Source organism: Larus michahellis, chromosome 1 (genome assembly GCF_964199755.1).
Source record: "Larus michahellis chromosome 1, bLarMic1.1, whole genome shotgun sequence".
Lineage (NCBI taxonomy): Eukaryota > Metazoa > Chordata > Aves > Charadriiformes > Laridae > Larus > Larus michahellis.
Window position 1 is genome coordinate 124253921 of NC_133896.1, and position 12315 is coordinate 124266235.

The following is a 12315-nucleotide window of genomic DNA, read 5'->3' on the forward strand; positions in this document are numbered from 1 at the left end:
AAACCCCAGGGTGTTCTCATTCACCCTGCCTGCAAGGCAGGGTCCTGGCCATGCTATGTGGCCACAGCAGCCAGGCAGGAACAGTCCCAGCCATGCCAGTGGCTGTGCTGAGTGTTACATGCTGTAGAGAAGCCGTGGATGGTGCCTGAGCCATACTGTGGCCTTGGGTAGAGTGCTGGTGTAGCCACAGCCTAGGAGGCAGCCTTGAGGAAGTTCTGCTGTTGTTATTTTAAACTTCATTGCTGAAGACACTTTTGCGAAGGTCATAGTACTGAGGAGTGGTGGAGGGGGGAGAATTTATTGTTCTGCATTTGTAACCACATTAGGGTTCCCAGCTATGACTTGGAGCGCCTGAATGCTACCATAATAGGAAAGTAACTGATCATGTATTAATCAAGCAGTTGACTAGCGAGGCAAGAGGGCGGCTTGCTTCACGCACTGCTGAAATGCAGCTCTTTCCACAGTTGAACAGCAAAGCTGTTTAAAGGCACAGTGTTTACTGAGGAAGTGAGGACTGGAAATTGCACAGGAAATTAAAAACACATCGTAATGATTCCCATTTCAAATTTGGCTGGGACATTGGGGATCACATGCATGCAGCTGCAGACAGAGACTCCCATAACTTTGGACTGAATTTGTGAGGCGGATAATGGCATTCTTTCCTGGAGGAGAGGACTTAGAGGTCACTGTATTATCCCTGTTGGTGGGGCGTTGTTCTGCAGTGACAGAGGGACCTGACTGTGCCAGCACTTGATCCCCAGAACCACTTTGTTTTACCTCCCAGAGGCTTCTATTGCATTTGCCAGTCAGTCTAGCGCTCCTCAGATGGAGCTTTGGCTAGTAAGAGATCAGATTATACAGGTAAAATCACCATTTTAATCTGCTATGTTCCTAGTTAAACTTCCACAAAGTTTAGTCTCCATATGGGGATGTGAATTATGGCCTCTAGTTTCATGCCCAGAATACCTTGTAGATCCCCATTAGCACTTACATACCTATCAATGCATCAGTTATGCATTTATAAGCCATTTTAAAAGTCTGTGATACATTAATTATTTTGAAGATGAGGAATAATTGCGTAAATAATATTAACATTTAAATAAAAACAATGTTTGTCTCCGTTAATTGTTGAGCAAAATCAATTCATCTGTAGTTGGCTATGAATTAGTTGAAAATATAATTTTTGTAAACAGAATTTTATTGCTATTCCTTTCTGTTTCATTACGTTACCCCAATATACGTACATACACAATTTTGTGCTACTTCATTTATCTTATGTCAGAAATAGCATTGCTGCTCTCCAACATTATTACAACTAGGAAAAAAAAGATCAATCAGACACTTCAAAAGTCTCATGCTGAAATAACGTTTTTAAAATAATAAAAGAACAACCACTATTTTCTACAGCAAAACTAATTTTTCAAATTCAAGATAACAACACTGCATTACAAAAGTAAAGGTCAATTTGAAGAAGAAAAGATTCTGGTTCCCTAATGAAGTCATCTTCTTTATACCAAATTGTAATGTACAGTTGAGTCGAATGATAATTCTTTTCTGGCTTGCTTTGAGTGATATTAAGGGGCCAGTTGGGGTGGTTCAGATAAAAATAGCTGTTACATTTAATCTGATCACTAATGATAACCTTTATTTCCCTTCACACTGTGCTTTTGAAGTCACAGGAGGCTGCTGAGCTCCAGAGTTTGCTCTTCAGTTTCAGAGATGGTTGCTGTGTGGACGTTGTGTTTCTCCAGCACCTGCCATCGTCAAATGATTAACCATGGAAAATGAATACTCTTCTATAAACCCATAACCTCCCTCACCATCGAGTGCCTCCCTACTGACACTCAAACAGAACAGGCAGGCGTTCACTTTGGAAGGTGGCCCTTGAATGTCTGAATTCATTGTGGAGTGAAGAAACAAGAACAAATGTAGTGATGTAGCCCTTGTCACAAAACGACTATCTCACCCTGCAGCATTTTTAATGAGTAGAAAGAAAAATTATTGTGTTATTCCTAAGCTAATTAGAGAAAATTTCTGTCCTTAAAAATGAAGTAGCTGAACTTGAGTTGGATTATCCATGCAACAGTCAGATAGTGATACCACATTGTGCAGATATGGATAGGAAGATGAAGAAGACAGAATTTCTGTCTTGCATAGTTCCATGGTTGCTGCTCAGAAGACTGAAGGGATTGTGCCTCTTGTTGGTGAGGAGCTTGTGGGACCACAAGACTGTCACACTGAGGTATATCCACAGAAGCCTGATACTGTGTTAGCATTATGCTAACGTGTTGGTCAAGCAAGTAATTACAAGGCTCCCAGGGATTTGGGTCTATTGCAAATGACCACCAAACTGGAGATTAGCCAGTAATATCACAAGAACCAATAGGTTTAAACTACTGCATCAATCTAGGAAAGTTGTACCAAAATTTCATAGAGTTTTGTTTTGTGACATCAGGAACATGCGTATGAAAAAAGTAATCTCTGAGAGTTTTGTGCCTAGACACTAACTTGGGAGGCAGACAGAGCTAACAGAAAGGCCAATAATATCCTCAATGCAGTAAGGTCATTCTAGACAATGGGGATATTGCATCACACCAGCAGTACCGTGGAGTCTGTCCCTCAAAATGTATAAGTACTGTACTAATGAGCTTTCATCAGCCCACTGTGCTATAACAGGCTCCTCATATAAATAATTCTTTTTGGGTTATCCCATCACTGGAGGGGTGCTGAGACAAAGTCCTCACAGCAGCCTGTTTCCACAGACCACAGCTGCAAGCCGTGTACACTAAGTTAGTAAGGTCGCAAAAACAGTGCAGTGCTCAAGGCTCTGGGAGATGTTTGTTCCTGATACCACAGAGAGCAACAAACTGTAGCTGCTGAGCTGATGATCTCAGAGAGGCCTCTACTTGGCATTTCATTCAGGAGAAGAAAAGGCTAAGAAATAAATGAAAGGAGGCAAGGTCAGATTCAGGCTCTCTTCTGCATGCCAGTACTACTTTCTTTCTTCTCTTGGGCTTGGGCAAAGTCCATTGTCCCAACATTGCCATCTTTTCAGCTGCTTTGTCAAGTGAGAGTCTGCTGGGAAGCAGCTGCTGGGAAGCAGCAGGGCGCCCGAAACAAAGGCTCAGAGCCAGCCTGCTGGGTAGTGTGGCCCTGGCGACTGACTGGAGAGTATTTATTGTTGAGAAGTAGGCTGCCTCCTTTCCTCAGCCATAAGGTTAGTTATGGTGTTATATTTCCTCATCTTGCACAGAAGGAAAAGCTTAGATTGACTGCCCTAGAAGAAGATGAGACCCTGACTTTCACTTCCTCACCCCTCAGTTGAATACAGAGGGAGAAGAATGGTCACATCAGTTCTTGTCTTTCAAAACTGGTGCTTGCAAGGAGTTAAACCTGGCCTTCATACACCTAAGCAACCATATGTTTTCTCTAGCCGACTGGTTGCTTTGTGGAGTCCAGTCAGATAAAATGACTCCTCCCATCGCATAAAGATAATGCTCCATATGAATGTCAGCATCCATGAGATTCCTGCCCATTTTGGTCGTCTTTAATTAGGGACTGTTCTGCCTCATTGGACGGACTGGTGTAATAGCTTGGAATCAGAGTAGCATAAAGATTGTCACAGCTTGAATGATCTTTTGAGCAGTGGGAGGTAATGATCCTGCCTGAGGCAAAATACCGCTTCTGGCATGTTATGGGACACTGTGATTCTGTCCCACACTTCATTTAGTCTTTTTCCAAATGCTGCAGTTTAGCCCCTGAAAAATGCCATGTTTTTAGGAGTATATTCCATCTTCAGTATAGTCCCATAATTCCTGGTGGATGTAGGCTGGGTGAGCAGGGGCGGAGGATAGCACTTAAGACATGAAATGCCAGTAAGAGGTTCCAGCCCATGCAATTTTTCATGCTGAATGTTTTTCCAGAAGGTGACAAGTAATCTCTATTTCATCTGAAGCATGGAGAAATTCTGAGAATAAAGAGTGAGTCCTCTTTTCCCCCAGGTCCATCCCACTAACGTTTGCCCTTCCATGAACACTTTTGGGAAAGACTAGTCTGTTTCGCCTGTGTTCAAAGACCACAAAAGACTGCTTTACGCTTTTGGCCCATATGGAATAAGCAGTGTTTTCTTTTCCAGTGTTGTCACAATTCATGTTACTTTATAGTTGAAAAGTAAATGAAAGAAATAGCTGAAGGCATATTTGTGAATAATTACACTTGCACCACATTTCTTGAGAGTTTGCTGGGTAGATTTGTGTGTAAGATTTGATTGTTTTCCTTGTTACAGGCAGCTTCATTATCCATCCAGTGTTTGCAATGGATTATGAGGCACTGTAGCAGATTACGGAGACAGCATTCTAATGTTTCATCTGGAAATGGAATAAATAGATCTTTTTCAATTGCAACAACGTGAAATGAACTTTCAGGATGTTAGATTTGGAAAACAGCTAATTATATGTTTATATGCTCTTTCAGGCTCTCCTGCTGGGATGACTATTGCATATACTGAAGTAAAACCTGCACCCTGCAAATTGTCTTAGTCTTAGTCCTGCAAAGTAGTCTGTAGCTCCAGCCTGGTGCTGGGCCATGGAGTACTCCTTATGATGGTGGGACTCACCAAGCAGTTGAGGCTGCGCTTCAAGGAATTTTTTCCACTACAACTCAGATTTGCCTGATTTGACACATGACCAGAGTCAGTCCACGTTAAACACGTGATTTTGAAAAACTCATCAGATACTACAATTTTGTTATGGCCAACCCACGACTGTTGGCATGAAATTGTTCTGTTCACCTCCCCTGTTGGCAGTGATCAAGAACCCAGCAGGGCCTGGGTTAGGGACTCCCCCGGCTTGTCATGGCATGTTCAGAGAAAGAGTGGGAGTCACTACCTAGGAGAGGCAATTTGGACTGAGTATAAGAAATCTTTCAGGGAAAGCCTTGAAATAGCTGAGTGTAGTGAGAAAGGTTAGGGGGTTTGATTTTTTCTGTGGTGCTAATGAAACCGAATCCCCGCAGAAAGTGCAGGCCAGTGCTTATCTTCTGCTTTTTGATTTTTGAGTCCCTCACAATCACAAGTAGCTTGTGAATCAAAGTTTACTGACAACAGTCTTGATTCTCCTAGTTTCCTCATGTGGGCCTGTGGTAGTCCAGAGATCCTCAAATATCCACGTGGAAGAAATCTGCATAATCGAGAAAGTGTAGATATTAACAAAAGTGTGCATGTGTGACTGAAGATGGGGAGGGAATCCAGATCTATCTTTATTGCTACATAAAGGTAGCTTAGAAAAAGGTGGGTCGTTTGACAGAATCATTGGCCCCTACCTGCAGGAAAGAAAAAAGCAATTCCAAGAGAAAAGCCTATGCAAGTGCTTATGTATGCTCTGGCCCAATGAGAGTGAAAATTTCCTGGGTTTTCAAATCGCGTTCAAGCTAGTGGTCCCTGTGAAAGGAAAGCTAGGAGTGGGAGACAGTGAAGGAAAGAGGGACATAAATATGGGCTTGCTTTCAATTCTCTGCATAAATTTCATAATCTGAGCATTCAAACCCAATAGCCTGCATGTTTGAGATATATGAACAACTACTGACAGGTAAAAGTTAGTGTGGTGCATATATAGTAGGAAGGGTCCAAAAAGGCTTTCCATTACTCATATTGGTGTAGTGAGGTCATCGCTAGTCTGTGCAGGTCCTGAGCATAGGCTGGATTTTCAATGTAACTAAATGGGTCAATTCTTAGTTCATAGAACCATAGGATCATCAAATGGTGTGGGTTGGAACGGACCTTAAAGATCACCTAGTTCCAGCCCCCTTCCACGGGGGCTTGGAACTCATGTGCTTAACTCTGACTAACCAGGAAAACAAAAAACAGTGTAGTTAGCAGGGTGTGATATATTTTAGATCATTAGGCTACTTTTAGTAAAGCAACTCAAGATAAAAGCTAAAATCTTTTTCCCTTAGCACAGACAAAGCCAAAGAAGGCACACCACTTAATTCTCTCTCCAGATTGACAATCCATCTGATAAAGTACCTCTGTTGTGACAGTCATCAATATAAAATGTTTTGGGGAGAACTCCAAGAAAATCCACTCCCAACGTTTAGGAAATACCCCATCCAGCTCCTTTCAGTTTAACCCAGGACTTAAAACTCTTTAAGCAGATATGTCTGTGTATTTCTACATATATTCATATAGCTTTTCTATATATTCAGATGTATATAGAAAGAGAAAGGTGGGCATAGGGAGAAAGAAAACACACGTATGTCATATATGTTATATATAGATGATGTGCATGTTTTTTTATAATGTACATTATGCATGTATTTGTAGTAATTTTATATATATTTCTATACCATCTGTAAACTAACAATGAATTTCTTCGTTACCCGTATAAATGTCTTGGCCCTTTTGCACACTTCTAATTTCTTAATCTACGAGTCTAAATCATGTCTGAAAACTTCTCATCCTACCATTTCTCCTTAGTGGTGGGAAAAAGAGAAATACAAAAAGAGTTCATAAGGAATTTTAATTTTGATTTCAACAAGAATGGCTCAAAAATAAAAGGAACTCAGCCCTTAAGATATGGTAAATTATTGTAGATCTTCAGGCATGGTAAACTACTGTAGTACAATTGATTTTAAGGCAGTGATGATGATTCACATCAAGCAAAGATTAACTGGCCTGAAAATTCTAGAGAAAAATTGTACTAAATTCTGGGTTTTTAAAATCTATAAAATCTTAGTGTAAGATTGCTGAGTCACTGCTGGAAGTTAGCATACTGCTAAGACTTGGCTGTAATAGGAAATGAGTTGGACAAGCCAGATTTCATCAAGAGGTATGAAAGCAATTGTGTCGACTCATCCATCCATGTAGCTTTCCCTATTGACATTTCCAAGGGACAGTAATTTATATACTGAAAAGTTAAAATTGATGCATAAAGCTCCACTTTTGTTTTCTCCTGTTAAGACTGACAGCTGTGTAGTCAGTGGATAGGGTGGAATCTAAAACTCAGAATTTTACAATAAAAATTAAAGTCGTCAAGTAATGAGAATATATTAGTCTCATCAGTTTCCAACTTGATTAAATGCTTATTACATTGGTAGTATGAACATTTTGATAAAATATTTCTCCATAGGAAATAAGAGCATTTCTCCATAAGTGATACTCTTCTCTTTAGAATAAGTTAATAGGACCCTATTAATAAAGGCGAGTTTCTGACATATGGACAAGTTAAACAGATTTTATTTTCTTATTACTGATATCACAAAATGGTTACTTTTGGAGCTAGCTGATCAGGCTATTGACTTTTTTCACTCAAAAATTTCAAATGAAAAGTCTATATTTACATGTTCTGATTGAAAATTCTTGGTTTTTCACAGGATGACCTGAAGTCCTTTTTTGGTTTGTTTGTATATAAAGTGTTCTTGTTTCTTTTCTTAGTTCCCTTTAATCAAATACCAAATCAAAACCAACCCCCCAAAATACTAACAAAAGATACTAAGTCATTATAAAAATGATAATTCCTTTTGAAATGTGATTAATAAAATAATCTCCATTTCTGTGCTGTGTACGCAGCAATGTGGAGGAGATGGTAGCTGGCAATAGGAAAACTTTCACAAAGTGCTGTGTTATAATTATTAGTTTAGGAACTGGTACAGACATTTCTATTGCTTTAACAAGCTGCTTTAAGTTTCAGTATGTAACATGGCTTTAATGGGAGAGTTCCGTTTTCTCCTTAGCTGTGTCGACAGCTTGCGAGCATAAGGAGGTCACTTCTGACCTTCACCTCCCTTTCCCCGTGAAAATTAAGGGAATAATTGTATTTCTGTACTTAAGGTGGCTATGTTGCCTGAACAGTTATACAAAACATGCAGATTCTTAGGTTTAATGGCTGTGGAAGTGTGATGTAATGTTGGTATAATTCATTTTCTTCCATAAAATCTTCGTTTTGGTAGCCTAACTTTTCATTATACTGAATAATCAAAGTTTTGGAAAGCTCTCAAGCTGTTCTTCCTCTCCAGACTTCCTCTTTCTTCTTACATGTTCATCTTTCTTCTTAAATGTAAAACAAAATATTAAGTGAACATTTCTTTTATGTTAACATAGCTGCAGTGATTTGGTTATTGTAGTTAAAATAAAATCAGTATGGAATATGGCAAAACATTCCCTTTAAATATTTGCCTGGTATAGAGTGGAATCTGGTCATGGAAAATGGATGCAAAAATTGAGTTCTCAATAAGAACAAGAAGTAAACACAAGAAATACTGCAAGACTCATGCTAAAATCATGAAATGGTATCCCTGTTTTCTACTGAGAAGAAGAGAGAGAGCGGGGAATAAGTTTCTTTTCATTTTAATGGTACATTGAAAGTATTTCCTTTGATTTGCATTATCAGTACTTGGGGTTGAGCATCCTGGAGGTATTAATCTCACGAATAAAAAGCAAAGTTGTTCAAAATGGGTGAATTCCCACAACTGTTTTAAGTAGAGCTGTCTGCAGAATGACATGACGTTCACTGCAGCTCTGGAATATGACAATTATATAAGTGAGTTTAACAAACAAGTTTACATAGCGGAGAAACTCAGTGGTAGGACGAGGTTAGTGGAGTGAATGTGTGTTCACACTTTTTTGGTCCAGGCAGATTAGGGTTATCTTTGCAATGAGGGCAGGAGTTTTCCCAGGGCTGCACTGTTAACATGTAGGTGGATGGAGCAAAATTCAGCGAAGTCAGCGGGGTTGTCCATGTGGAGAACGAAAGCGGTCGAATCAAAAGCTGAGGACTGGGAATAAAGGAAGGCAAAGAGCCAAGGATCGAGGCTGAAAGGCAACAACAACAGAGCCCAAAGAGAAGTGAGGGAAGCCGTACAGTGGCAGAGAGATTGAACATAAAAGATTCAAAGGGGAAGAGCAGTACGTGTTGAAAGGGTTGAGGCAGGAAATAAGTGAAAAGGATAGAAATTTGCCTTAGGAAGTATTATCTCTTCCTCTAATGCAGGAGGTGTGATAGGAACAGGGTCTTAATCCCTACTTTAAAATATTTTAAGATGCCTTAGTTTTACAGTAAACATGGGGGTATGAGTAACTTTTACCTGCAAGGTGACACAGGAGGGCCCCTCTGCCCCTCACTGGTAGCTCCCCAGGCAGGAGGGGACTTGCTCAGACATCAGGGCGATGCTTGGTGCCTGCGTCATTCAGATGTCACTCCTTGGTGCCTAGCTACTAACCGGCTGTCACAGACTCTGCCTTTGAGGGGCGGGGGGGATTTGATCAGCTGTGTTTGCTGAAACTGGTCCCATTTTTTTTTCTGAATATGCTTCCCATCGTCACGGCTGCGTCTGTGAAGGAGAGAGGGGTAGGGTTTTTCATCTGTGCTGTCCAGTGGTTATCACTGTTTGAAAAAACTGTTGATGTTTTGTTTTGTTTTCTTTGAGCAGATGGGCAGAAGAAGGTTCAAGAGGAATTTGACATAGACATGGACGCGCCAGAGACAGAGCGGGCGGCTGTGGCGATACAGTCCCAGTTCAGAAAATTCCAGAAGAAAAAAGCGGGGTCCCAGTCTTAGTAGCTACCTCACAGCTTAAAACAAAGTAATCCTGAAATGATTTATCAAGAAAATCAGAAATAACACAAAGATGCATGTACAGAAATTATCAGTATTTAAAACCCCATTGGCAGTTAACAAACCATGAGCTTGTGTGTGATTTCATCCCAGATGTTTCACGCCCATTATCCTCTGTAACTCACCATTTTACTTGATGTTGTAATAAAAAGTTAGGGTGAAGTAATTAAAGTGTCTGCCTTCATCTGTCTTTTCATATTAATCCAGCAACCACAGCTTTACAAATGAACCTAGCCCAGATGCCTGTTTTCCTCCTGACGTAAAGCTTGGAGACATAAGAGCACCGTATGTTACAAGGTTTTTGCTGAGGGATGAGAGCACGCATCTCAGCCCTGCTTACCTCATTTGGAGAATTCCAGCTGCCAGCCAAATGTGACAATGAAATTACTTTCTCGTAATGAGCTGAGAGTAAAAAGTTGCAGACAGAAGCTGGCATGAGGGGAAGAGGTGTAGGAAGCAGCAAGCAGTTTATTTTTGTCTTGCAATTATGCCAATAAAGTGGCTTAAGTGGGGAAATTGTCCTTGTCCTTCCTCTTTGCATGATAGTGTTCAGAATTACCCAGCTTGGACCACATTGACTGTTGTGAAAAAAAAATAATGAATGGGACACGAAATACAAAAAACAATTCCAGAAATATTTGGAAGTTTTTTGTTGTTTTTCTTTTTTATTTGTAAAAATAGAAACTAACCCTCTAAAATCTCTTTTTCATGTAGCTTTTCACTCTCTACATAGTCAGTAACTATTTCTATGCCATCTCTCTCTTTTCATATTATTTTCAGTATTTGATGAGTAAATCATAACAGACTCCCTGTATCCATTTGCACCGTTCTCTCTTGCACTTTATAGGAGCCCCTTACTTTATCACTGTATTAGCCCAGTTTTTGATTAACAAAAAGGCCGGATCTAAGCAAGGATCTTGCCTGGCTTTAGACCTCATCAGGAATTGGGTGCCCATATAGTGCAGGAGGAAAGTTCAAAAAAGGTTTAAACAAGTACCTTGTACTCAGAAAAAGGAGCTATTTAGATTGAGCAAGCGGGAAATGCACTACACAGAGATGTGTAAAAAACTCATCCTTTTCTTGGCTTCATCAGCAGATTTCAGGGGTTCCAGTAGGCATCTTCGTCTCTAGGGAAATTGGAGACAGAAGCCTTTTCTGAAGGACTGGTGTTTGAGTGGTTCTCCAAGAAGGCAGCGTGAGCCTCCCCTCCAGGCTGACAGAGGCAGGCATGCTGAGTGGTGACAGCCTGCCCGCCTGCAACTGAGCAGCCTGGAGCTGGGACTGCTTCAGGTGTGAGAGATTCAGGTATAATTCCCAGCTCTGCCTAGAGAGATTCATTTCTTCCTCTCCCACAGGAATATTCTCATCACCAGGGCAGAGGACATATATATCATCAGGCCCTTCATGTAAATGGAAAGCTACAACCAAGGGGTAGAAATAGAGGGACAGGAAGGATCTCACACCGGTGGCAGTCATTTCTCATGGGGGCCCACCATAGCAGCAATACGGAAGGGGTGCAGAGCTGTGCCTGAAAGGTGGGCCGCGGGACTGCGAAGGGAAGGCCTCCAGCCTTTTGCGGGTTAAGGCACTTATGGTGCTGGGCAAGTGAGGAGCCCAAACCTGATGGTGGGTGATGGGAACTCTGGGACGGTGCTGGTTAGGAGGAGCCCTCAAAGATGTTGAGCAGAGGAAGCCTTAAGGGTCCTGTGGGTGACATAGAAGGCATGTGCCAAGACAACGTGTGAAGTGCTTAATAAGCACAGCAAGACTGGGTGGGAATGGTCATGGCTTTTTAGATCTTAGTTTGGGGATAAACATCTAAATGCTGCCCAGACCCTGCCTTTGGCACCTCTGTCTGCGTTGCGACCCTATGCATGACACACCACCTGCAAAGTCAGAGTGCTCCAAGCTGCAGCTCAGTGCTTTCTCTCTAGGAGCGTATTTTAGCAGCACTGTTTCTCTGCATTTAGGAATTTCACAAATAAACCTCAAATAATGCTGCTGCTGTGCTCAAAGCGTGGTTTGTGGAGGCCATGGATTCCCCACTTGTCTTTCACAGTGACTGCTCACCATATAATAATCGCCTTAGCATAATAATTTAAAAATTGTAATGGGTTTGGATTGTGTTGGTGCCATTTTGTTTAGATGAACATATATCTGTAATAAAGGACTGCATTTGCATTCTGCATTATGTCATTTGAAATAGCATGAGCTCTGTAATGGCTACCTAATTGAATAAAAACTGTGGGTAAGCACTAGGCTTTTATATTTGATCTGACATTCCTTGGACTTAAATTTCCTACACAACAGGAATAATCGTATGGTTGGGACATGGAGAAAAAAATTACATTATTGAAGCACAGCAACAAGGGCTGTTAGTGAATGAATTATGGCTCTTTTAGCAGCAGGGCTATTCTTTAATCTGAAGTTCAGGGTGCATCTTACAAATACAGTCTTAATATACAGTGAAACATAATGAGGAAATAGTGAACTGGCATGAAACGGATTAATTGTGGCTGCCCCGTCAGACAATTTCCTTTTTATGGAAATGTGTTTGCATCACAGATTCAGTTCGTGTTCCCAGGAGAGGAGAGCTTTCTCACCTCTGAGTCTTGCTTTTCATTGATCCTTTGTTCATATCCAAAGTGGCAGGTTTTAATTTCCTTTCTTACCACTAAGTCATATTTTTCAAAGACCTGTCTGAATA

General features: G+C 40.9%; 1 protein-coding gene across 1 annotated transcript in view; it reads left to right on the top strand.

Annotated features, from left to right (window-relative positions):
- PCP4 (Purkinje cell protein 4) overlaps positions 1-11875 on the top strand; it is a 53976-nt gene extending 42101 nt beyond the window's left edge. Inside the window, exon 3 of the mRNA XM_074572863.1 lies at positions 9424-11875. Within this exon, the coding sequence (XP_074428964.1) occupies positions 9424-9551 (128 nt within the window). The 3' untranslated portion in view covers positions 9552-11875. The remainder of the gene's footprint in view (positions 1-9423) is intronic.
- Positions 11876-12315: the final 440 nt, after the last annotated feature.